The following is a 20,723-nucleotide window of genomic DNA, read 5'->3' on the forward strand; positions in this document are numbered from 1 at the left end:
GACTTGCCTAGTCTGCGTTCCTCTCCCTACATACTGTGTATCCTAACTCCCTACAACAGCCCCTCAAATAAATCACATCTAGTGACTGGTACCAACAAAACAAGTTCCTTTTATTATCTGGGAACCATAGAAAAAGAAATCTAAGTGCTCTGGCCCAGTCCTGGGGCTCTGGGAGGCTCACGCTCCCTCCTCAGGCTGGGGACCCAGGTCTGTCCGCACCCTCATCTTCCTCCTCTGCCATGACCACCTCCTCCAGGGTACGTCCTCGAAGTTTGCTATCCACTAACACCTTGCACGTACCGGCAGGCGGTAGCCCTTCCTCCACATAGCGACCCCTCAGGAACACAACTCTCTCCTCTCCGTCCAAGGGCAGCCCATGGGCCTGGCACAGGTCCCGTGCTTCCCTGAGTCCATCCAGGGCCAGGAGGTTGACCATGAAGCCCAGAGGCAAGGTCTGGCCCTTGGGGGTGCTAAAGGCACGAGCGAGGCGGGCCAGGGCTTCCCGGCGGGCATGGCCCACATGGCATTGCACAGCGCAACTTGCCAGGTAGGGCAGGGTCTGGAGCAGGCGGAACAGGCGAGCAGCATTGCCCTCTCGGAAGGCAGCATCTACCGCTAAGGCCTTGCGGAGGGGCGGGCAGGTGCGCAGGGCAGCGGGCAGCTGTAGAACCTCACGCAGGGCTTCTACCGAGCCTGTGAGAGCAGGAAGCCAGAATGAGGACGCCTGGTCCTTACAGGATCAGGCCCATCTCCCCTCCCAACACCTTGTCCTTCCTCTCTTCTCGACCACACCCCTTCTCTAGGCCTAGCCTAACTTCCCTTTCCCCTCTAAGGGCCAGCCTTTGGCTCCTTCCCTGACCCATATTTGAATGAGTTGCCTCAGGCTCTTGACTTCCTGCAGTCCAGATCCTTACAGCACTGAAGTGGGCAGGGTTTACGGATTTGGGAAGCGGGCCCAGATAATTTAATGATTCGCCTGAGAGTGTCCTAGGGTGGGTATGTAGTTGAGCCTGACCCCAGTCCAAGTTTTCTGACTTGGATTTCCCACTACCCTGGCTTCCCTGCACCCATGGTTTTGGGAGCCAACTCTGCCCCACCTTCCCCTCAACACCTGGGAAGGCCCCTTCCTTCAGGAGACTCTGCCCCTGCTTCCCTTCCAGAAGAGTCTCAGACACTGGAACTTTGGGCCTCATTTGTAAACTAGGGCTTCTGACCAATTAGTAGGTTGTGAAGTCAACAGCATTTTGTTAAAATTGTATAGGACAGGGCCTGTTTTTTTTGAGACAGATTTGCTTTGTCATCCAGGCTGCAGTATAGTGGCTCTCGGCTCATGGCAACCTCTACCACCTCCCAGGTTCAAGCGATTCTCCTGCATCAGCCTCCTGAGTAGCTGGGATTACAGGCATGTGCCACCACATCCAACTAGTTTCTGCATTTTTAGTAGAGAGGGCCCAGCCAGAACAGAGCTTGTTTGGGCACAGTGCCTCATGCCTGTAATCCCAGCACTTTGGGAGGCCAAAGCGGTAGGATCACTTTAGCCCAGGAGTTTGAAACCAGCTTGGTCAACATGGCAAGACTCTATCCCTACATAAAAATAAATTTTAAAAAATTAAAAGAAAATCATGGTCATACCTCTGCTATTGTTAACCAGTGCTGAGTCAACAGGCAAGTCACCTCACCACCCAGGGCTTCGATTTCTTCCCCCACTAGAGCAGGGATAATTACTATGCCTTCTTCGCAAGAGCAGTGTGGACAAAAATAAACAATTAACTGGGCATGATGGCAGGCACCCAGCTACTTGGGAGGGTGGGGCAGGAGGATCACTTGAGCCCAGGAATTCAAGTGGCAACATGCGAGACCCCATCTCTATAAAAAAAATTTGTTTTAAGTTAGCCAGGTGTGATTGCACACATCTGTGGTCCCAGCTTCTCAGAAGGCTGAGGCAGGAGGATCCCTTGAGCCCAGGAGGTTGAGGCTACAGTGAACTATGATCAAGCCACTGTACTCCAGCCTGGGCAACAGAGTAAGACCCTGTCTCAAAAAACACATTCTACAAATAAGAAAACAGGCCACGTGCGGTGGCTCACGCCTGTAATCCCAGCACTTTGGGAGGCAGAGGTGAGCGGATCATTGGAGGTCAGGAGTTCGAGACCAGCATGGCCAACATGGTGTTGGCCTGTCTCTACTAAAAATCCAAAAATTAGCCAGGCGTGGTGGCGCACACCTGTAGTCCCAGCTCTTCAGGAGGCTGATGCAGGTGAATAGCCTGAACCTGGGAGGCAAAGGTTGCAGTGAGCCAAGATCATGCCACTGCACTCCAGCCTAAGCGACAGAGGTAGACTCTGTCTCAAAAACAAACAAAGTAACAAATAATAGAGTTTATTAGAATGCATCACCCATAGAAAGTATCTCTAATGCCTTAAACTTCTGTCTCAGGTATATTCGTGGGCATATGTGTTCTTGTTTGCTTTGTAACCCTGACTGGGCAGGGAGGTTTAAAAAAAGTTTGAAAATCTGCCGGGTGCGGTGGCTCACACCTGCAATCCCAGCACTTTGTGAGGCCAAGATGGGCGGATCACGAGGTCAGAAGTTCGAGACCAGCCTGACCAACATGGTAAAACACCCCCTCTCTACTAAATACAAAAATTAGTCAGGTGTGGTGGCACGCCTCTGATCCCAGCTACTCAGGAGGCTGAGGCAGGAGAATCCCTTGAACCAGGGAGGTGGAGGTTGCAGTGAGCCGAGATCGAGCCACTGCACTCCAGCCTAGGCGACAGAGTCAGACTCAAAAAAAAAAAAAAAAAAGTTTTAAAATCACTGTTTAGGCCAACTCTCCCGTTCCACCCTTGCCCCTCCACTTTTATTCCTGAGACAAGTAAGACCCCGAGATGGGCCCGAGGTCCCATGTCGGGGATTGGTGGATCTTGTGCTGTCCTGGGAGGCGCCTAATGGTAAGATGTTAAAGCTAATCTTTCTTTTCCCTACCTCCACTGTCATGGTGGGCTCCTGTCCCCACGCTCTGCCCAGCCGCCAGGACCCCGACTCACCCAGGTTATAAAGCAGAAAGAGGCCCTGGAAGGCTGGCTGGCGGGGGTGTGGTCCCGCGCCCCGCGCGTAGCAGCGCCGCAGCGAGCCGAAGCCCTCTTGCACCTGGGCCTGCAGCAGCACCGGGTCAGCAGGTCCCCGCGCCGCGTCGGGCCCGAGCCGCGCCACCACGGCCACCAGCGTGGCCAGCGCCGCCTCCAGCACCACCGCTGCCTCGGCGTCGCCCGCGCCCTGCAGGGCCAGGTCCAGGCGCACAGCTCGCAAGCGGTCTGCCACGAAGCTGGCCACCTCGGCGCGGGCAGCGTCGGCGCTTTCCGCCACCTCACCGGCCAGGTAGCGTACCGTGGCCAGCAGCACGGAGGGCGGACGCAACTGGCTGGGTGGGGGCCGGGGCTTGCCGGCGGCGGGTCGGCTGTACTCCTTCACCGCGCGCTGCGGATCGGCGCGGGGCGGGTCCTGGCGGCACCCCGGCACCACTTCCAAGCGGTGTAGGCGGCGCTCCCTTTCGCGCTGGGCGCGCTCGGCGGCCGGGCACATGTCCGGGCAGGTGCCCACGGGCAGCTCGCAGCCGAGCATGAGGGGCTGCGGGGAGACGGTGGGCGCTCAGCATCCCGGGGACAGCGGTGCTGCGGGAAGGCAAGCGAGGCCGGCTGGGGGTGGGGAGCGGTGGGGCGGGGCTGAACCTGGCTGGGCCCGCCTGCCCGCCATGATCCCCGGCCTCCGGGCCGCCCATCGGGCCGCCTCTGTCTTCTCACCCGGTCCTGTGGAGTTGGCCTCCCGAGATGCACTGCGTTGTAGTCCAGCGACGCCTCTGCGGCTCCGCGCGCTCTGGGGCGGCTAACGGCCCCCATCGAGCGCCAGGTTCAGCTTTGCGCGCTCCCCTTAGTGTTTTTTAACGGGTAGCCTGGGCCGCTCCCATGATACACCGGTGTAGTCCCTGCCGCCACCAACCGCTTTGTGGCGAGGAGGGGCGGGGCGGGACTGAGGCCACGCCTTCCAGCCCGCTGAGCAATCAGGATTTGATTTTGGGGCCTCGGAGACAGGTACCCCTGCTTTGGGTTCCTCTCCTTCGTCCCTTCCACCCAATAGACCGGCTTCATCGTCTTGTCATTCTCTATTTCCCTGGAGACTGTGCTATTTTCTAGCTCAGGGCTCAGCAAATGTTTTCTGCAAAGGGCCAGGTTGTAAATGTTTTGGGATTTGCAGGCGGCAAAGACTCAACTCTGCAACTGTTCAACATCTGGTGTAGCGCGAACGCAGCCATCACAATACTGAATGAATTAGCCTGGTTGTGTTCCAACAAATTTTATTTATAGACTCTTAAATTTAATATAATTTTCACCTGTTACATATAAATTTCATCTGTCTTTCTGTCACAGAATATTATTTCGATTTTTTTAATCATTAAAAAAATGTAAAAACCACTGTAGCTCACAGGCCTTACATTAAAAAGGGGGTGGGCCAGATTTGGCTGCAGGCGGGAGTTTGCAGACCCCACTTCTAGAGGGGTAAACTAATGGTTTAATGACCACAGCTGCTGCTCACACATCAAGACAGACAGGCAGGGGCCGGGCATAGTGACTCATGCCTGTAATCTCAGCACTTCGGGAGGATGAGGCGGGTGGATCACTTGAGGTCAGGAGTTTGAGACCAGCCTGGCCAACATGGTGTAACCCTATCCCTGCTAAAAATACAAAATATTAGCTGGATATGGTGGCATGTGCCTGTAATCCCAGCTACTAGGGAGACTGAGACAGGAGAATCGTTTGAACCTGGGAGGCGGAGGTTGTAGTGAGCTGCGATCACACCACTGCACTCCAGCCTGGGTGACTGAGTGAGACTCCATCTCAAGAAAAACACAAAAAGACAGGCAGGATCAGAAGTGTGAGTCCTTGATTCCAAGGTGGCAAGTGTAATCAGGGAACTGAGAATTCATTATTTTTCTCATGCTTGGTCCAGTTACCTACAGAAATGGCCCCTGCGATTACAAGACCAGGAGGTGGGGCTAGGCCCTGGGGAGAGGAGAAGGGGCTGGCAGTGCAGGAGCAAGAGTCCCAGGGAAGGGCCCACTCCCTGTTAGGGTGGGAGTTGAGACAGGTGCAGGCGCAGGATCTCCTCTGCCCGCTTCAGGTACTCAGCTGCCTTCTTCTTCACACCTTCCTGGCGGGCAGGCAACGGGTCACCTGTGGAGAGAGACTGCTCAGTTGAGGCACCTGGGCACCACTGGTCTAGTCGGAACCCCTGGTCTGGTCCTTTACAATTCACAGAGTATCACCATGTGCTTTTCCCTCTTCTCTGGGGCCCAGCATCCATTCTTCCCATTCTACAAACAAGAAAACTGAGGCCATGCCGGGTGCAGTGGCTCACGGCTGTAATCCCAGCACTTTGGGAGGCCAAGGCAGGCAGATCATTTGAGATCAGGAGTTCGAGAGCAGCCTGGCCAACATCACAAAACCCCGTCTCTACTAAAAATTCAAAAATTAGCCAGGCATGGTGGTGGGCGTCTGTAATCCCAGCTACTCAGGAGGCTGAGGCAGGAGAATCTCTTGAACCTGGGAGGCGGAGGTTGCAGTGAGCCGAGATTGTGCCACTGCACTCCAGCCTGTGACAAGAGCAAGACTCTCAAAAAAAAAAAAAAAAAAAAAAAGAAAGAAAGAAAAAAAAAAAAGAAGACTGAGGCCACAAGAGGTGTTAAAACAAACAGGCCGGGCACAGTGGCTCACGCCTGTAATCCCAGCACTTTGGGAGGCCGAGACAGGAGGATCACGAGGTCAGGAGATCGAGACCATCCTGGCTAACACGGTGAAACCCCGTCTCTACTAAAAATACAAAAAATTAGCCGGCTGCAGTGGCGGGCGCCTGTAGTCCCAGCTACACAGGAGGCTGAGGCAGGAGAATGGCGTGAACCCGGGAGGCGGAGCTTGCAGTGAGCCAAGACTGCGCCACTGCACTCCAGCCTGGGTGACAGAGCAAGACTCCGTCTCAAAACAAACAAACAAACAACAAAGACAGAAACAAAAATCTGCCCAGGTTACACAGCTGGTCAGTGAGGAGCAAAAGGGCTCCTGCTCTGTGAATTGCTTGCTTTTTGCTCCCTTCATCAATGCCCCACCTGGGACCCAGGCCTGACCCTCCACCCTCAGTCCCTACTCACCGGAGACTCCCTGAAGCAAGATGTGTACACCATCTCGGTAGCCCTGGAGTGCGGCAGCATAAGCGCCTGCCTTCTCATCCCGCAGGGCCTGGGTGATGAGATCTGTGGCCTGGCTTAGATAGGTAGGGGTGGGCCCTCCTTCCCCGTCCTCTTCCTCCTCCTGCCCTCCTGGCTCCCAGGGTTCCTGTTCCAGCCTTGCCGACTCCACCTCCATCGTTGTCAGCTCAGCCACATGGGTGGGGCTGGGGGCTGCGCCTTCTGCAATTAGAAAGGGAGGACTCAGACCAGACTAGCCCTTCCTTTCTCAGGCCCTCTGCCCAACCCAAGACCTCTTTTGTCATCAGGGTATCAGCCTGTCCCCAGTAGAGGGGACCAATGCCAGGGCAATCCAGAAGTCGTCTGTGGATCAAAAACTGGCCATGATGTATTTGATAGATAGGGTTCATGTGCTTCTGTAAAAACAGCCTTACCGCCGGGTGCGGTGGCTCACGCCTGTAATCCCAGTATTTTGGGAGGCCGAGGTGGGCGGATCACGAGGTCAGGAATCGAGACCATCCTGACTAACATGGTGAAACCCCGTCTCTACTAAAAATACAAAAATTAGCCGGGCGTGGTGGCGGGCACCTGTGATCCCAGCTAGTCAGGAGGCTGAGGCAGGAGAATGGCGTGAACCCGGGAGGCGGAGCTTGCAGTGAGCCGAGATCGCGTCACTGCACTCTAGCCTGGGCGGCAGAGTGAGACTCCGTCTCAAAAAAAAAGAAACAACAACAACAAAAAAAAAACACAGCCTTACCTTCCTAATTATTTCATTAGGTACACACTCACTTTAGTTTGTGAGCTCTGGGTCACTGGTCCTATTTCCCTCTTGACTCCAGTTGACCTAGAAATCCAAAAATCCCCTCCAGAAAGTTTTCCTGAAGGATGCTAGGCCAACGACACCAGGCTGAGGGTAGAAATCCTCCAAGCCTTGGAATAATCTTAGAATAGGAGACTTAGAGAATCTTAGGGGTTTCTGAAGCCTTGCAGCTCCAGGCTCTGGGGACTCTCCCCATGGGCTGAATGAGTCTCACTGGAGCTGCCTGTGAAGGGTCTTGAAAAGATCCTGGTTGGACAGTTGCTCATGCCTATAATCCAGCGCTTCAGGAGGCCGAGGTGGGAGGACTACTTGAGTGCAGGAGCTTGAGACCAGCCTGGGCAACATAGTGAGAGCTTGTCTCTACAAAAAATAAAAAACTTAGCTGGGCGTGATGGTGCATGCCTGTGGTTCTGTCCCAGCTATTCAGGAGGCGGAGGTGGGGGGATCACTTGGGCCTAGGGGGTAGAGGCTGCAGTGAGCCACGATCACACCACTGCCCTCTAGCCTAGTGACAGAGCCAGACCCTATCTCAAAAAAAAAAAAAAGAAAAAAAAGAAAGGAAAAAAAAAAAAGAGAAAATAGAAAAGCTCCTGCCCAGGCAAGCGCTCAGCTGGCACAAGGACAGAGCACTTGGATGCCTGCCACCCAGAGGCCAGACACAACAGTCCTGTGACACCAACACTGCCTTTCCCTCCCATTCCTTCTTCCCACTCCCCAACCCTGGAGAGGCAGTAGCAGGAACAGGAGGAAGCAGAACGAGAAAAGTGAAAGAGGCAGGGCACTTTGGCTCATACCTGTAATCTCAGCACTCTGGGAGGCCGAGGAGGGTGGATCACTTGAGGGTCAGGAGTTTTGAGACCAGTCTGACCAACATGAAGAAATCTCATCTCAACTAAAAATACAAAATTAGCCAGGCGTGTGCCGTGGCGTGTGCCTGTAGTCCCAGCTACTCGGGAAGCTGAGGCCGGAGAATCGCTTGAACCCGGGAGGTTGCAGTGAGCAGAGATTGCGCCACTGCACTCCAGAATGGACAACAGAGTGAGACTCTGTCTCAGAAAAAAAAAAAAAAAAGAATAACAGACATGGGCTCTCGCTATATTGTCCAGGCTGGTCTTGAATTCCTGGGATCTCCCTGCCTCAGCCTCCCAAAGTGTTGAGATTACAGGTGTGAGCCAATGTGCCAGGCCTTGGCGAATTTTAGAATGAAAAACTCCAATGCCTCAGAGCTTGGGACTGTCGAGTCCCAGGATCTCACAGCAAGAAGGTGCCCAGGACCCTAACCTCCATCAGGGGGCCCTTCAATCTCCGGCATCCCCAAATGCCAGTGGCTCCAGGCCCCCAGAGGGGTTTCCCTTTGCAGCTGCTCTTTGAGCTCAGAACTCACTCCCATTGACCAGCAGGCTTCTTGCCTTCAGGATCTGCAGCCAGACCCTGGCCAGCCAGGAAATCCCACCATGAGCTTACAGCGAAGGAACTAAAATGTCCCAGAGCAGTGTGACCCGGCTCTTTCCAAAGCCTTCTCAGTGAGATGGCCCCAATGTGGGAAGTGCCTCCTTTCCTTCCTCATGGCTACTTGTTGCACAGGTGCATCCAGCACACCATACCACGAGCCCCGGCACGGGGCTGCTAATTCTCACTGAAGCTGCTCTTGGTCCACAGGGCAGCACTACTGAGGGGATGTCTTTCCCAGATCTGCGCAGGCACTGAGCAGGCTAGTGGGGCTCTGCCCTCCTCCCTGTCCTAAGGATGTCCTGCCCTGGCTCCTTCCCGGCTGACCCAGCTCATTACCTTCTTTGGAGAAGGGGTCGAAGAGGGCCAGCTCAGCCTCGGTGAGGGGGCCTCGGGCAGGGGAACCAGACGCTTCCTCGGTGCTCTCACAGTTAAAGAGAAGATCCAGGGCCTCCTGGGCAGGGCTGGATGGTGGGGGGTCCACTGAGGAAGAGATCATTGGGGTCATGAATACCCGCATTTATTTCTCAGCTTTCAAAATGGAATTACTCTCTCTCTAAGCCCTTGCAGCAACCATGGGCATAGACAAGCCCGTTATTAGGGTTTATGCCCATTTTACAGATTAAGAAACTGTAGTGCAGAGAAGGAAAAGGACCTGCCCAAAGTTCCTCAGCCAGTCAGTGATAGACCTGGACACACGCCCATTTCTCACTAAGACCACTGAGGAGTGAGTGTGGCCCCCTCCCCACTCTGTACCCTCCAGCCTCGGTTCCCTCCTCCCACCCTGATGTACCTGGCACCTCCAATTCCTCAAGGCCCCTCCTTTCTGCAGGGAGCGGCTGGGGTAGCCGGGGGTCATCAGGGGGCGGGGTGGGGATCAGAGGGGGTGGCAGGATGTGCAGGTCCCTGGACATCTCCGAGGGTCGGGTCACCTCCCCACCCTGCAGGACAGAAAGATCAGCCATGGGGAGTCATGGGGTGCAATCTGGTGGGTGGGTAAGTGGCCCAAGTTCTGGTAAGGTGGAAGGTGCACATACCCTGAAGAACTCCTTGAGCTGGGGGCTGTTGTTGAGCGCAGGTATGTGCACAGTGAAGCGAAGCAGGTCCTCTGCCCCCTTTCGCCGCTCCTCGATCACTGAGGCTTCAAATCGGCCTACAGCCCCCAGGACAAGGAACAGGGGAGAGTGGCGGTGACCTATAGGGGCTTCTGCCCCAAGGGCCACTTTTCCTGGTCCTGCCTGAGATGCTCTGAGCAACTCACTGCCCTCCTACCCGTTCTCCCAGCAATCTTCTCTGGCTCCTCCTGGGGTGAGGGAGGGGCTTCCAGGACAGATCAATTTCCCTATTCATTCATTTGCCAGATGTTTACTGAGCACCTACTATATGCTAGACTCAGAAGGTGAACAGGGGAGGAACAAGTCTCTGCCCTTGTGAATATCACATCCTACACAGGGGGAGCTAGGTAGTTAACAAGAAACAAAAACATTTCTGATGGCTTTGATCTAATGAGGAGAAAAGTAAGGCTCAGAGAGGGAAAGTGACTTGCCCCAGGTCACACAGCAAGTAGCCCCCATTTGTTTTTTGAGACAAGGCCTGGCTCTGTTATCTAGGCTGGTGTGCAGTGGCACAATCTCAGCTCACTGCAACCTCTGCCACCTGGGATCAAGCCGCCCTCCTGCCTCAGCCTCCCAAGTAGCTGGGACTACAGGTACACACCACCATGCCTGGCTAATTTTTGTATTTTTTGTAGAGATGGGGTTTTACCATGTTGCCCAGGCTGGTCTTGAACTCCTGAGCTCAAGTGATTACCTTGCCTTGGCTTCCCAAAGTGCTGAGATCACAGGTGCGAGTCACAGTTTCACTGCTCTGTCCTAGGTATTATGCAGTGCAGGCTAACTCTGGTCCAGTTACTGTGTGGCCATTCTGTGGTACTTCCCCACTGGCCTGGCATAACCTGACAACAGCAATCCTTCACCTTGCTTCAAAAGAACAAAAGAACATCTCGGCCGGGCGTGGTGGCTCACACCTATAATCCCAGCATTTTGGGAGGCCAAGGCAGGTGGATCACTTGAGGTTAGGAGTTCGAGACCAGCCTGGCCAACATGGTGAAACCCCGTCTCTAGTAAAAGTAAAAAAATTAGGTGTGGTGGCGCACACTACTTGGGAGGCTACTTGGCTACTTGGGAGGCTGAGGCAGGAGAATCGCTCAAACCTGGGAGGGCAGAGTTTGCAGTGAGCTGATATCATGCCACAGGACTCCAGCCTGGGCGACAGAGTGAGACTCTGTCTCAAAAAACAAAAACAAAAACCAACAACAAAGAACATCTCACGTGAGTACGCAGACCCAAGCAACTGTTCAGCACTGTCTAATACAGATATGAGCTACATATGCAATTTTACATTTTCTAGCAGCTACATTAAATAAAAGGAAAAAAGAAACAACTTTTTTTTTTTCTTTTGAGACGGAGTCTCACTCTGTCGCCCGGGCTAGACTGCAATGACACAATCTTGGCCTCCCAGGTTCAAGCGATTCTCCTGCCTCAACCTCCTGAGTAGCTGAGATTACAAGCGCCCGCCACTACACCCGGCTAATTTTTTGTATTTTTAGTAGAGACAGGGTTTCACCAAGTTGGCCAGGCTGGTCTCGAACTCCTGATCTTGTGATTCATTTGCCTCAGCCTCCCAAAGTGCTGGGATTACAGGTGTGAGCCATCACGCCCAGCCACAAGTTAATTTTAATATTTTATTTAACCCAATATATCCCAAATATTCTCACTGCAACGTGTAATCAATATAGTAAGTATTGAGATAGGCTGGGTGCAGTGTCTCAGGCGTGTAATCCCAGCACTTTGGGAGGCCAAGGCGGGCAGAGCAGCTGAGGTCAGGAGTTCAAGACCAGCCTAGCCAATGTGATGAAACTCCGTCTCTACTAACAATACAAAAATTAGCCAGGTATGGTGGTGTGCACCTGTAATCCCAGCTACTCGGGAGACTGATGCAGGAGAATCCTTTGAACCTGGAAGGCGGAGGTTGCAGTGAGCCAAGATAACACCACTACACTCCAGCCTGGGTGACAAAGTGAGGCTGTCAACAACAAAAAATTGAAAAAAAAAGGAAAATAAAATAGAGCTAATAAAGACAGGATTTTTGTTGTTTTTTTTTTGAGATGGAGTTTCACCTCGGCCTCCCAAAGTGCTAGGATTACAGGTGTGAGCCACCACGCCTGGCCCAACAGGAATGTTAAAAGGTGCAATACACAGTAAGTGTTAGGCTGCTCTGAGCCTCAGTTCCTCCATCTGTCAAATGAGGTCATCTCTAAAAGCCCTTCCAAACATGTCTGTGCCCAGAGTTTCAGGCCCTCTCTATCCAGCCCCCACTGGCAGAGGTCCCCTTTTGTCCAACGCTCCCTTCATCTTTGGCCCGAGTGCCCCGATCTAACACTCACCGAACACCTGGGCCCGGGGGAACGCAGGGAACTCCTCAAGGCGGCGGAAGAGGTTGCGGTGGGTGTAGGCCAGGTCTCCATGCAGCTTGCGGAAGTCGCTGTACCGCTTCCAGACCACCACCTACGAGGGACATGAGATTTGCCCAGAACTGGCAATGGTGGGAGGCAGCTGCCCCCGGTGCCCAGCCTGCCCCCAGGGCAGGTGAGGATCAGGATGCAGCTGCAGCAGCCCCTCGCCCAGGGACAGGGAGGAAGGAGGGCCGGTGTCCAAGCAGAGTTACCAGCTGCCCCTTGACAGTTTCCAGATCTGGAACTGCAGAATAGGCCCTCTTCCTCCCAGGAGCCTCACCTCTTTGACATCCTCTGGGTCCTTCTTTGAGATGAACTGAGAAAGAAAGGCAAGAGCTGTTTGAGACCAGAGACCACCATCTGACACCCTCTCACCCCGTTTGCCCCAGGTGCCTCCTAATCCCCCTCATGGGGCAATGGCCTTTGGCCTCTGGCGTCAAGGCATCCTGACTTTAAGCCTTTCCGTATAATTTTAGAAACTTTTCCTACTATGTACCTCAGTTTCTCCATCTGTCAAATAGAAGGACCTCTAAAGGCCCATCTGGACTGCTCCAACCTCAGCCCAACTTTTTTTTTTGAGATGGAGTCTTGCTCTGTCGCCCAGGCTGGAGTGCAGTGGTGCACTCTCAGCTCACTACCACCTCTGCCTTCAAGGTTCAAGCGATTCTCCTGCCTCAGCCTCCCAAGAAGCCAGGATTACAGACATGCACCACCACGCCTGCTAATGTTTGTATTTTTAGTAGAGATGGGGTTTCACCATGTTGGCCAAGCGGGTCTGGACTCGTGACCTCAAGTGATCCGCCCACCTCGGCCTCAGCTTACAGGCGTGAGCACCTGGCCATCAGCACAATTTTTATCCCGGTTCCTTGAGCAGGCCAACTCCCTGCATCTCCTTCTGAAACCAAAGAACCCCAAGTCTCCAAAGAAGGGAGGTTCTGCCTCAGGAACCTCCTTCCCTGAGAGAGAAGGTCCTGTGCTTCAGCGCCCTGGACACAGAAGAAACCATTGCTGGAGCTGAGGTCCCTGGAAGGGCAGACTTGGGTCTGAAGTGAAAACGAGATTCAGTTTTCATCATGTTATGTTCATAATAATTTTAAAATAATGCCCTATGGTCTAGGGTACTTGACAGTTTAATAACATCTCCTATGCCAGGCACGGTGGCTCAAGCCTGTAATGCCAGCACTTTAGGGGACCCAGGTGGGCAGATCACTTGAGTCCAGGAGTTTGAGACCAGCCTGGGCAACATAGTGACACCCAACAGCGGCAAAAAATACAAAAAATTAGCTGGGAGTGGTGATGTGGCACACCTGTAGTCCCAGCTGCTTGGAAGGCTGAGGTGGGAGGATCACTTGAGCATGGGAAGCAGAGGTTGCAATGAGCTGAGATCGCACCACTGCACTCCCGACTGCAGAGAGTGAAACCCTGTCTCTTACACACTAAATAAATAAATAAAAACATCTATTCCTTATCCTAGATCCCACTGAGGCAGACATAATTAACATGCCCACTTAAGAGATAAGGAAATGGAGGCTTTGAGAGGTGTGGCCATAGAAGATCACATACTAGGTACGAAAGATCGCTGGAACTAAAACCTTGGACTTGGCTTTTGACAACAGAGACTTGCCTAAAATATTCTGGTAAAAGAAACTACTTAAAAACTATTGAGTGGTCAGGTGTGGTGGCTCATGCCTGTAATCCCAGCACTTTGGGAGGCCGAGGTGGGTGAAGCACTTGAGGTCAGGAGTTCAAGACCAGCCTGGCCAACATGGTGAAATCCTGTCTCTACTAAAAACACAAAAATTAGCTAGGCGTGGTGGCAGGCGCCTGTAGTCCCAACTACTCAGGAGGCTAAGGCAGGAGAATCACTTGAATACAGGAGGCAGAGGTTGCAGTAAGCTGAGATCATGCCACTCAACTCCAGCCTGGCAACACGAGACTCTATCTCAAAAGAAAAAAAAAAAAAAAAAAAAAAAATTCTATAATTTTTTTTTTTTGTATTTTTAGTAGAGATGGGGTTTCACCGTGTTAGCCAGTCGGACCTAGGGTCTGACACTGTGTAGTGCCACAGGAAGCTAGGTACGGTGTGGCCTATAAGCCTAACACTTTGGAAGGCCAAAATGAGAGTATTGCTTGAGGCCAGGAGTTTCAGACCAGCCTGGGCAACATGGCAGAACTGTGTCTCTACAAAAAATTTTAAAATTAAGCTAAGCATGGTGGCACATGCCTGTAGTCCCAGCTACTCAGAAGGCTGAGGCAGGAGGACGGATTGAATCCAGGAACTTGAGGCTGCAGTAAGACACGAATCGTGCCACTGCACACCAGCCCAAGTGACAGAGCAAGACTCTGTCGCAAATAAAATAAAATAAAATAAAATAAAATAAAATAAAATAAAATAAAAATATAGGCCGGGCGCGGTGGCTCATGCCTGTAATTCCAGCACTTGGGGAGACCGAGGTGGGAGGATCACTTGAGGTCAGGAGTTCGAGACCAACCTGGCCAACAAAGTGAAATCCCGTCTCTACTAAAAACACAAAAAGTAGCCGGGTGTGATGGCACACGCCTATAATCCCAGCTACTCAGGAGGCTGAAGCAGGAGAACTGCATGAACGCAGGAGGTGGAGGCTGCAGTGAGCTGAGACAGTACCACTGTACTTCAGCCTGGGCAACAGAGCAAGACTCTGTCTCAAAAAATATACACACATATATATATGGGGGGGGAGAGAGAGAATGTGCTTTATATTTTATATATTTATTATATATAATACATTATATATATATATGTACAAAAATATATCAAAGTAATGCATGTTGCTTGGTTTAAAAAGCCAATGGGAGGCCGGGTGCGGTGGCTCACACCTGTAATCCCAGCACTTTGGGAGGGTGAGGCCAGTGGATCACTTGAGGTCAGGAGTTTCAGACTAGCCTGGCTAACAAGGTGAAACCCCATCTCTACCAGAAAATACAAATAATAGCTGGGCATGGTGGCGGGCGCCTGTAGTCCCAGCTACTGGGGAGACTGAGGCAGGAGAATGGTGTGAACCCGGGAGGCGGAGCTTGCAGTGAGCCGAGATTGCGCCGCTGCACTCCAGCCTGGGCGACAGTGCAGACTCCATCTCAAAAAAAAATAAACAAACAAACAACAACACAAAAAACCCACTGGGAAGACTTATAATAAAAGGTTACAGTTCCTTGCCACATCCTTCCTAACCCAACCCCACCTCCAGTCTATCTTCCCAGGGACAACGTTTTTATTTGCATTTTTTAAAAGGTGTGTGGGGGGCGGGTGTGTGTGTGTGTGTGTGTGCGCATTTTAATATTGAGCCGGGGTCTCACTATGTTGCCCAGGCTCATCTTGAACTCCTGAGCTCAAGCAGTCTGCTCCCTCAGCCTCCCAAAGTGCTGGGATTTACAGGCATGAGCCACTGAGCCCGGCCTTATTTGCATTTTTTTTAGGCATGGAAAAGACAAACGATTTGGGGAAAGCATATTTTAAATAGCTAAGATTCTGCACTTAGACCCTTTATAAGTGTCCTTATGTGCCTGCTTTGCTTTTATAGTTAACTAATGCACCAGCTTAATAGTCACCTAGTTGAAAATTCTAAAAGTACAAAAAACTTACAGTAAAAAGCCTTCCCCAACTTCTGTCCCCAGTGACACAGTTCTTCTCCCTGGGGACCTTCTTGTTACCCGTTCTTGTATATCATTCTACAGGTGTCCTGTTTTACTATTTTTAATTATTTTCATGGTTTCCTCCATGTCTCTCTATAAATTGTGCTTATGATGTTGCTATCGCTTCATATATCAAGTCTAGCCTATCTATCTTCCTGCTGTGACCTTGATATGGCGACTTACTCCTTAAGTCCTTCCGAACTGCATGAATTTTTTTCAACCATTGACCAGTATTATTTTCTGAAAAATTAAAAATGGTTAAACTCGTTAAAGGGATTTTATGTAAGATCAAACAAACCAATAAACAAAACTTACTCTACGAGATTGGAGTATTAATAATTGGGTTAAACCAGAGTTTTCATGTTAATTTACAGAAGTTCACAGTCTGATGCCCAGACACTACACGCCGGGCGTGGGCATCCACGCCCTTTTAAAAAAAGACAGCGCCCACTCAGGGCCCGGCCTCGCTGATGGTTAAAGAAGTAAACGAACCCTCGTACTGCAACCGCCGCTTAAAGGGGAAACCCATTTCTGTCGTCTAAAAAGGGAGTGGTGGCTGCAGCGCCTTTCCTTAAGGTAAAACTCGGCGCCCCTCTAGTTAAAAGGGTAAAGTACGCGCTGGGCCCCACCTCACCTGCGCGGTTACTTTGTACTCGGTGTAGCCCTTGGGGTGCGTCCTGGGGTCCGACACTGTGTAGTGCCGCAGGAAGTCATCCTTCGCCTGGCGGGACATGAAACCGAGCTGGAGCGGAGCGGAGCGCCGGACTCCGCTTCCTCCCTGTCCCCACCCCTCCGGCCCGGCCTCCGACCGCCGCCGCCTCGCCTGGGCCTGCGCCCTTCTTCCTCCGGCCCAGGGATTTTATCGCAAGTGACAGCGCTGTTCCGATCCCGGGTGCGCGGCCAAGGGAGCGTCTGAAAAGTTCCTTCTCTGTGGTGAAGCGTAAACCCAAGTCATTGGAAAGATTGGTCGGGGAGGTTGTGATCATTCGTCTCATTTCTGCCGGGTGATCAAGCCTACCCTATCCAAGCATAAACCCTTGTCACAGTCCTCCAAAGGACTTCTCCCCTGCTTCCCAAATCCCTGCTTTCATTCATCCACCCAACTCCTATTGTGCCCAGTATGTGCAGGACAACGTCAAATTATTTCCCTGTCAGGATTCCCTAATTCATGTTTTCTGGAAAGTAGAGGAAGCAAAGAACGCTGGAGAAGCAGGATGGTGTCATGGGCTCTGAGTCACGACTCTTACTAGCTGTAGGAGTTTCCCATAACTACTCAGCCTCAGTTTCTCATCTGTAGCATGGAGATGTTTATAATAGAATCTATGTAGGTCAGTGGAGCTTTCTTGCAATGGACTTGCTGCCAGAACACAGGTGTCGTGAAAATCACCATTAAATCAAAGCCAAAATGGGGGTTTGGCACCGTGGCTCACACCTGTAATCCCAGCATTTTGGGCGGTGGAGGCGGGTGGATCACTTGAGGTCAGGAGTTCAAGACCTGCCTGTCCAACATGGTGAAACCCCATTTCTACTAAAAATACAAAAATTAGCTGGGCGTGGTGGCGCACACCTGTAATTCCAGCTACTCCAGAGGTGGAACTGGCCGATGGCTTTAGCTCAGGAGGTTGAGGCTGCGGTGATCTGCAGTCGCACCACTGCACTCCAGCCTGGGCAACAGAGTGAGACTCCATCTCAAAAGAAAGGGTGCAGGGGAAGGAAAAGACTCAGCTCAACATCGTCATCTGATTTGGGCAAGTCCACCACTACTGGCTATCTGATTTACAAGTATGATGGGATCCACAAAAGAGTCATCGAAAATTTTGAGGAGGCTGCTGAGATGGGAAAGGGCTCCTTCAAGCATACCTGGGTCTTGGGTAAGCTAAAAGTTGAACGTGAGAGTGCTATCACCACTGCTACCTCCCTGCTGGCAATTAAGACCAGTCAGGCGGCCGGGCGCGGTGGCTCAAGCCTGTAATCCCAGCACTTTGGGAGGCCGAGACGGGCGGATCACGAGGTCAGGAGATCGAGACCATCCTGGCTAACACGGTGAAACCCCGTCTCTACTAAAAAACACAAAAAGACTAGCCGGGCAAGGTGGCGGGTGCCTGTAGTCCCAGCTACTCGGGAGGCTGAGGCAGGAGAATGGCGTAAACCTGGGAGGCGGAGCTTGCAGTGAGCTGAGATCCGGCCACTGCACTCCAGCCTGGGCAGCAGAGCCAGACTCCGTCTCAAAAAAAAAAAAAAAAAAAAAAAAAAAGACCAGTCAGTACTGGTCTTATGTGACCATCATCAATGGCCTAGGATGCAGAGACTTTACCAAAAACCTGATTACAGGCACATCTCAGGCTAACTGTGCTGCCCTGATTGTTGCTGCTGGTGTTGGTGAATTTGAAGCTGGTATTTCCAAGAATGGGCAGACATGTGAACACACCCTTCCGGCTTACATGCTGGGTGTGAAACTAATTGTTGGTGTTAACAAAATGGATCCCAATGGGCCATTCTAAAGAGGAGAGATGGGGGCCGGGCGTGGTGGCTCACACCTGTAATCCCAGCACTTTGGAAGGCTGAGGTGGGTGGATCACGAAGTCAGGAGCTCAAGACCAGCCTGACCAAGATGGTAAAACCCCATCTCCACTAAAAATACAAACATTAGCTGGGCCTGGTGGCGGGCACCTGTAATCCCAGCTTCTTAGGAGGCTGAGGCAGAGAATTGCTTGAAACTGGGAGGCAGAGGTTGCAGTGAGCTGAGATCGTGCCACTGCACTCCAGCCTGGGCAACAGAGTGAGACTCCATCTTAAAAAATAAATAAATAAATAAAAAGAAGAGGAGCGATGGGATAAATCATTAAGGAAATCAGCACCTACATTAAGAAATTGGCTACAACCCTGACATAGTAGTATTTGTGCCAATATCTGGTTGGAGTGGTGACAACAGGCGGGAGCCAAGAGCTCACATGCCTTAGCTCAAGGGATAGGAAGTCACCTGTAAAGATGGCAATGCTGTGGAACCACGCTGCTCAGAAGCTCTAGATCGCATCCTACCAACTCACAAGCTCCTGGTTCTGCCCCTCCAGATGTCCGCAATATTGGTGTTATTGATACTGTCACTGTGGGCCATGTGGAGACTGGTGTTCCCAGACCCGGCATAGGTTTTGAGACCTTTGCTCCAGTAAGTGTTAGAATTGAAGCAAAAATCTGTTGAAATGCAGCATAAAGCTGGGAAGCTTAAATACAGTACATAGTATTTAGTGCAAAGGAAGCATTGTGAATAGCCACTCTTGTTCCTGGAACTCAGGTGTACAGGTGCGGTGCCTTGGTCTTCAGAAAGAAGCAAAGCATGGCTTGGGGCTCATGCCTGTAATCCCAGCACTTTGGGAGGCCAAGGCGGGAGGATTACTTGAGGCCAGGAGTTCGAGACCAGCCTGGGCAACAGGCTGCCCCTGATTTCATGAGAAATTTAAAAATTTAAATATCATGCCTGTAATCCCAGCACTTTGGGAGGCCGAGTCAGGCGGATCACTTGAGGTCAGGAGTTCAAGACCAGCCTGGCCAACATGGTGAAAACCCATCTCTACTAAAAATACAAAAATTAGACAGGTGTGGTGGCGGGCACCTATAATCCCAGCTACTCGGGAGTATGGGGCAGGAGTGTTGTTTGAACCCGGGAGGCAGAGGTTGCAGTGAGCTGAAATCGCGCCATTGCTCTCCAACCTGGGCGACAAGAGCGAAACTCTGTATCAAAAAAAAGAAAAAGAAAGAAAGGGGGGTGAGGGAGAGACAGAGAGAGAGAGAGAAAGAAAAAGAAAAGAAAGAAAGAGAAAGAAAGGAAAGAAAGGAAGAAAGAAAGAAAGAAAGAAAGAAAGAAAGAAAGAAAGAAAGAAAGAAAGAAAGAAAGAAAGAAAGAAAGAAAGAAAGAAGGAGAAAGAAAGGAGAAAGAAAGAAAGAAAGGAAGGAAGGAAGGAAGGAAGGAAGGAAGGAAGGAAGGAAGGAAGGAAGGAAGGAAAAGAAAAGAAAAGAAAAGAAAAGAAAGAGAGAAAGAAAGATTAATTAGCTGGGCATGGTGGCGTGGGCCTGTAGTCCCAGCTATTCTGGAGGCTAAGGCAGGAGGATAACTTGAACCTGAGAGTTCAAGGTTACAGTGAGCTATGATGGAGTCACTGAGTTCAAGGTGGCAGTGAGCTATGATCATGCCACTGCACTACAGCCTGGGCAACACAGTGAGATGCTGTCTCAAAAAAAAAAAAAAAAAGAAAAGAAAAGCAGACTCCAGATCAAACTCTGGAGGGTCTGAACTGGGTAGTTCATCTAGCAGTTGCTCAGGAGGAGGCCAGGGATGGGGGATGTCCCCTCATGCAACACACACCAGAAGTCCTCTGAAGACCCCTTCAGACATTGCTCCCCTCTCCAAAGTTCCCTCGGCAGGGATATTATCCCAGTTTCCTTCTCACCGATCTTTCCCTCCCTCTCTGGCTCAGTGTCTCCCACACTCTTCCCTTTACCCTTCTTTCTCCCTGTCCTCTCCAAGCCCTTTTCCATCTAGAGCAATTTAGCCCCTGGCCTTCTCCAGATCTCCCACCCCACCAGTTCCCTCACCAGGAGGAGCAAACAGAAGGCGGCAGTGGAGGCCGGGCACGGTGGCTCACACCTGTAATCCCAGCACTTTGGGAGGCCGAGGCGCGTGGATCACCTGAAGTCGGAAGTTCAAGATTAGCCTGACCAACATGGAGAAACCCCGTCTCTACTAAAAATACCAAATTAACCGGGCATGGTGGTCCATGCCTGTAATCCCAGCTATTCAGGAGGCTGAGGCAAGAGAATCGCTTGAACCCAGGAGGCGGAGGTTGTGGTGAGCTGAGATCGCGCCATTGCACTCCAGCCTGGGCAACAAGCGTGAAACTCCGGCTCAAAATAAAAAGAAGGCAGCAGTGGAGCAGGAGAGGCTGCAGGGGCGCCGCGCTGGGCTGCCCACCACGCTTCTCCAGGGTCTGCTCCCCAAGCTCACCCAGGGTAGGGTATGCTTGACCATGTGGTGGAGACCT

At 51.8% G+C, this 20,723-nt stretch overlaps 2 protein-coding genes across 3 annotated transcripts; both read right to left on the reverse strand.

Moving 5' to 3' along the window:
- Positions 1–89: 89 nt before the first annotated feature.
- SAC3D1 (SAC3 domain containing 1) lies at positions 90–4,214 on the reverse strand. Of its 2 annotated transcripts, XM_007991318.3 has the most exons (3): positions 3,801–4,214; positions 3,048–3,627; positions 90–693 (listed from the first exon to the last, which is right to left on the reverse strand). In XM_007991318.3, exons 1-3 carry the CDS (start codon positions 3,894–3,896, stop codon positions 191–193), a joined length of 1,179 nt encoding a protein of 392 aa, XP_007989509.1. In that variant the 5' UTR covers positions 3,897–4,214; the 3' UTR covers positions 90–190. The 2 variants fall into 2 exon arrangements, with proteins under 2 accessions (XP_007989509.1, XP_037855020.1); XM_037999092.2 differs by lacking the exons at positions 90–693; positions 3,801–4,214 and adding an exon at positions 704–1,866 and having other exon boundaries at positions 3,048–3,645.
- Positions 4,215–4,334: 120 nt separating this feature from the next.
- On the reverse strand, positions 4,335–16,527 carry SNX15 (sorting nexin 15). Its single transcript, XM_007991579.3, has 8 exons — positions 16,322–16,527; positions 12,299–12,334; positions 11,950–12,070; positions 9,542–9,657; positions 9,298–9,445; positions 8,844–8,987; positions 6,200–6,457; positions 4,335–5,228 (listed from the first exon to the last, which is right to left on the reverse strand). The coding sequence occupies exons 1-8, from the start codon at positions 16,418–16,420 to the stop codon at positions 5,122–5,124; spliced, it is 1,029 nt and encodes a 342-aa protein (XP_007989770.1). The 5' UTR covers positions 16,421–16,527; the 3' UTR covers positions 4,335–5,121.
- Positions 16,528–20,723: the final 4,196 nt, after the last annotated feature.

The sequence above is a fragment of the Chlorocebus sabaeus genome, chromosome 1 (assembly GCF_047675955.1).
Source record: "Chlorocebus sabaeus isolate Y175 chromosome 1, mChlSab1.0.hap1, whole genome shotgun sequence".
NCBI classification, from domain to species: domain Eukaryota; kingdom Metazoa; phylum Chordata; class Mammalia; order Primates; family Cercopithecidae; genus Chlorocebus; species Chlorocebus sabaeus.

What these genes read in the sequence shown, in the direction of transcription:
- SAC3D1 (XM_007991318.3), bottom strand. Translation starts at nt 3,896, where the DNA reads ATGGGGGCCGTTAGCCGCCCCAGAGCGCGCGGAGCCGCAGAGGCGTCG. An exon ending in GGCCAACTCCACAGGACCGG is followed by an intron (nt 3,628 to 3,800) that starts GTGAGAAGACAG and finishes GTCTCCCCGCAG; the next exon opens with CCCCTCATGCTCGGCTGCGA. An exon ending in CTTTCTGCTTTATAACCTGG is followed by an intron (nt 694 to 3,047) that starts GTGAGTCGGGGT and finishes CTGCTCTCACAG; the next exon opens with GCTCGGTAGAAGCCCTGCGT.
- SNX15 (XM_007991579.3), bottom strand. Translation starts at nt 16,420, where the DNA reads ATGTCCCGCCAGGCGAAGGATGACTTCCTGCGGCACTACACAGTGTCG. An exon ending in CCCCCGGGCCCAGGTGTTCG is followed by an intron (nt 9,658 to 11,949) that starts GTGAGTGTTAGA and finishes TGGGGGCTGTAG; the next exon opens with GCCGATTTGAAGCCTCAGTG. An exon ending in CGACCCCTTCTCCAAAGAAG is followed by an intron (nt 6,458 to 8,843) that starts GTAATGAGCTGG and finishes TTCTAATTGCAG; the next exon opens with AAGGCGCAGCCCCCAGCCCC.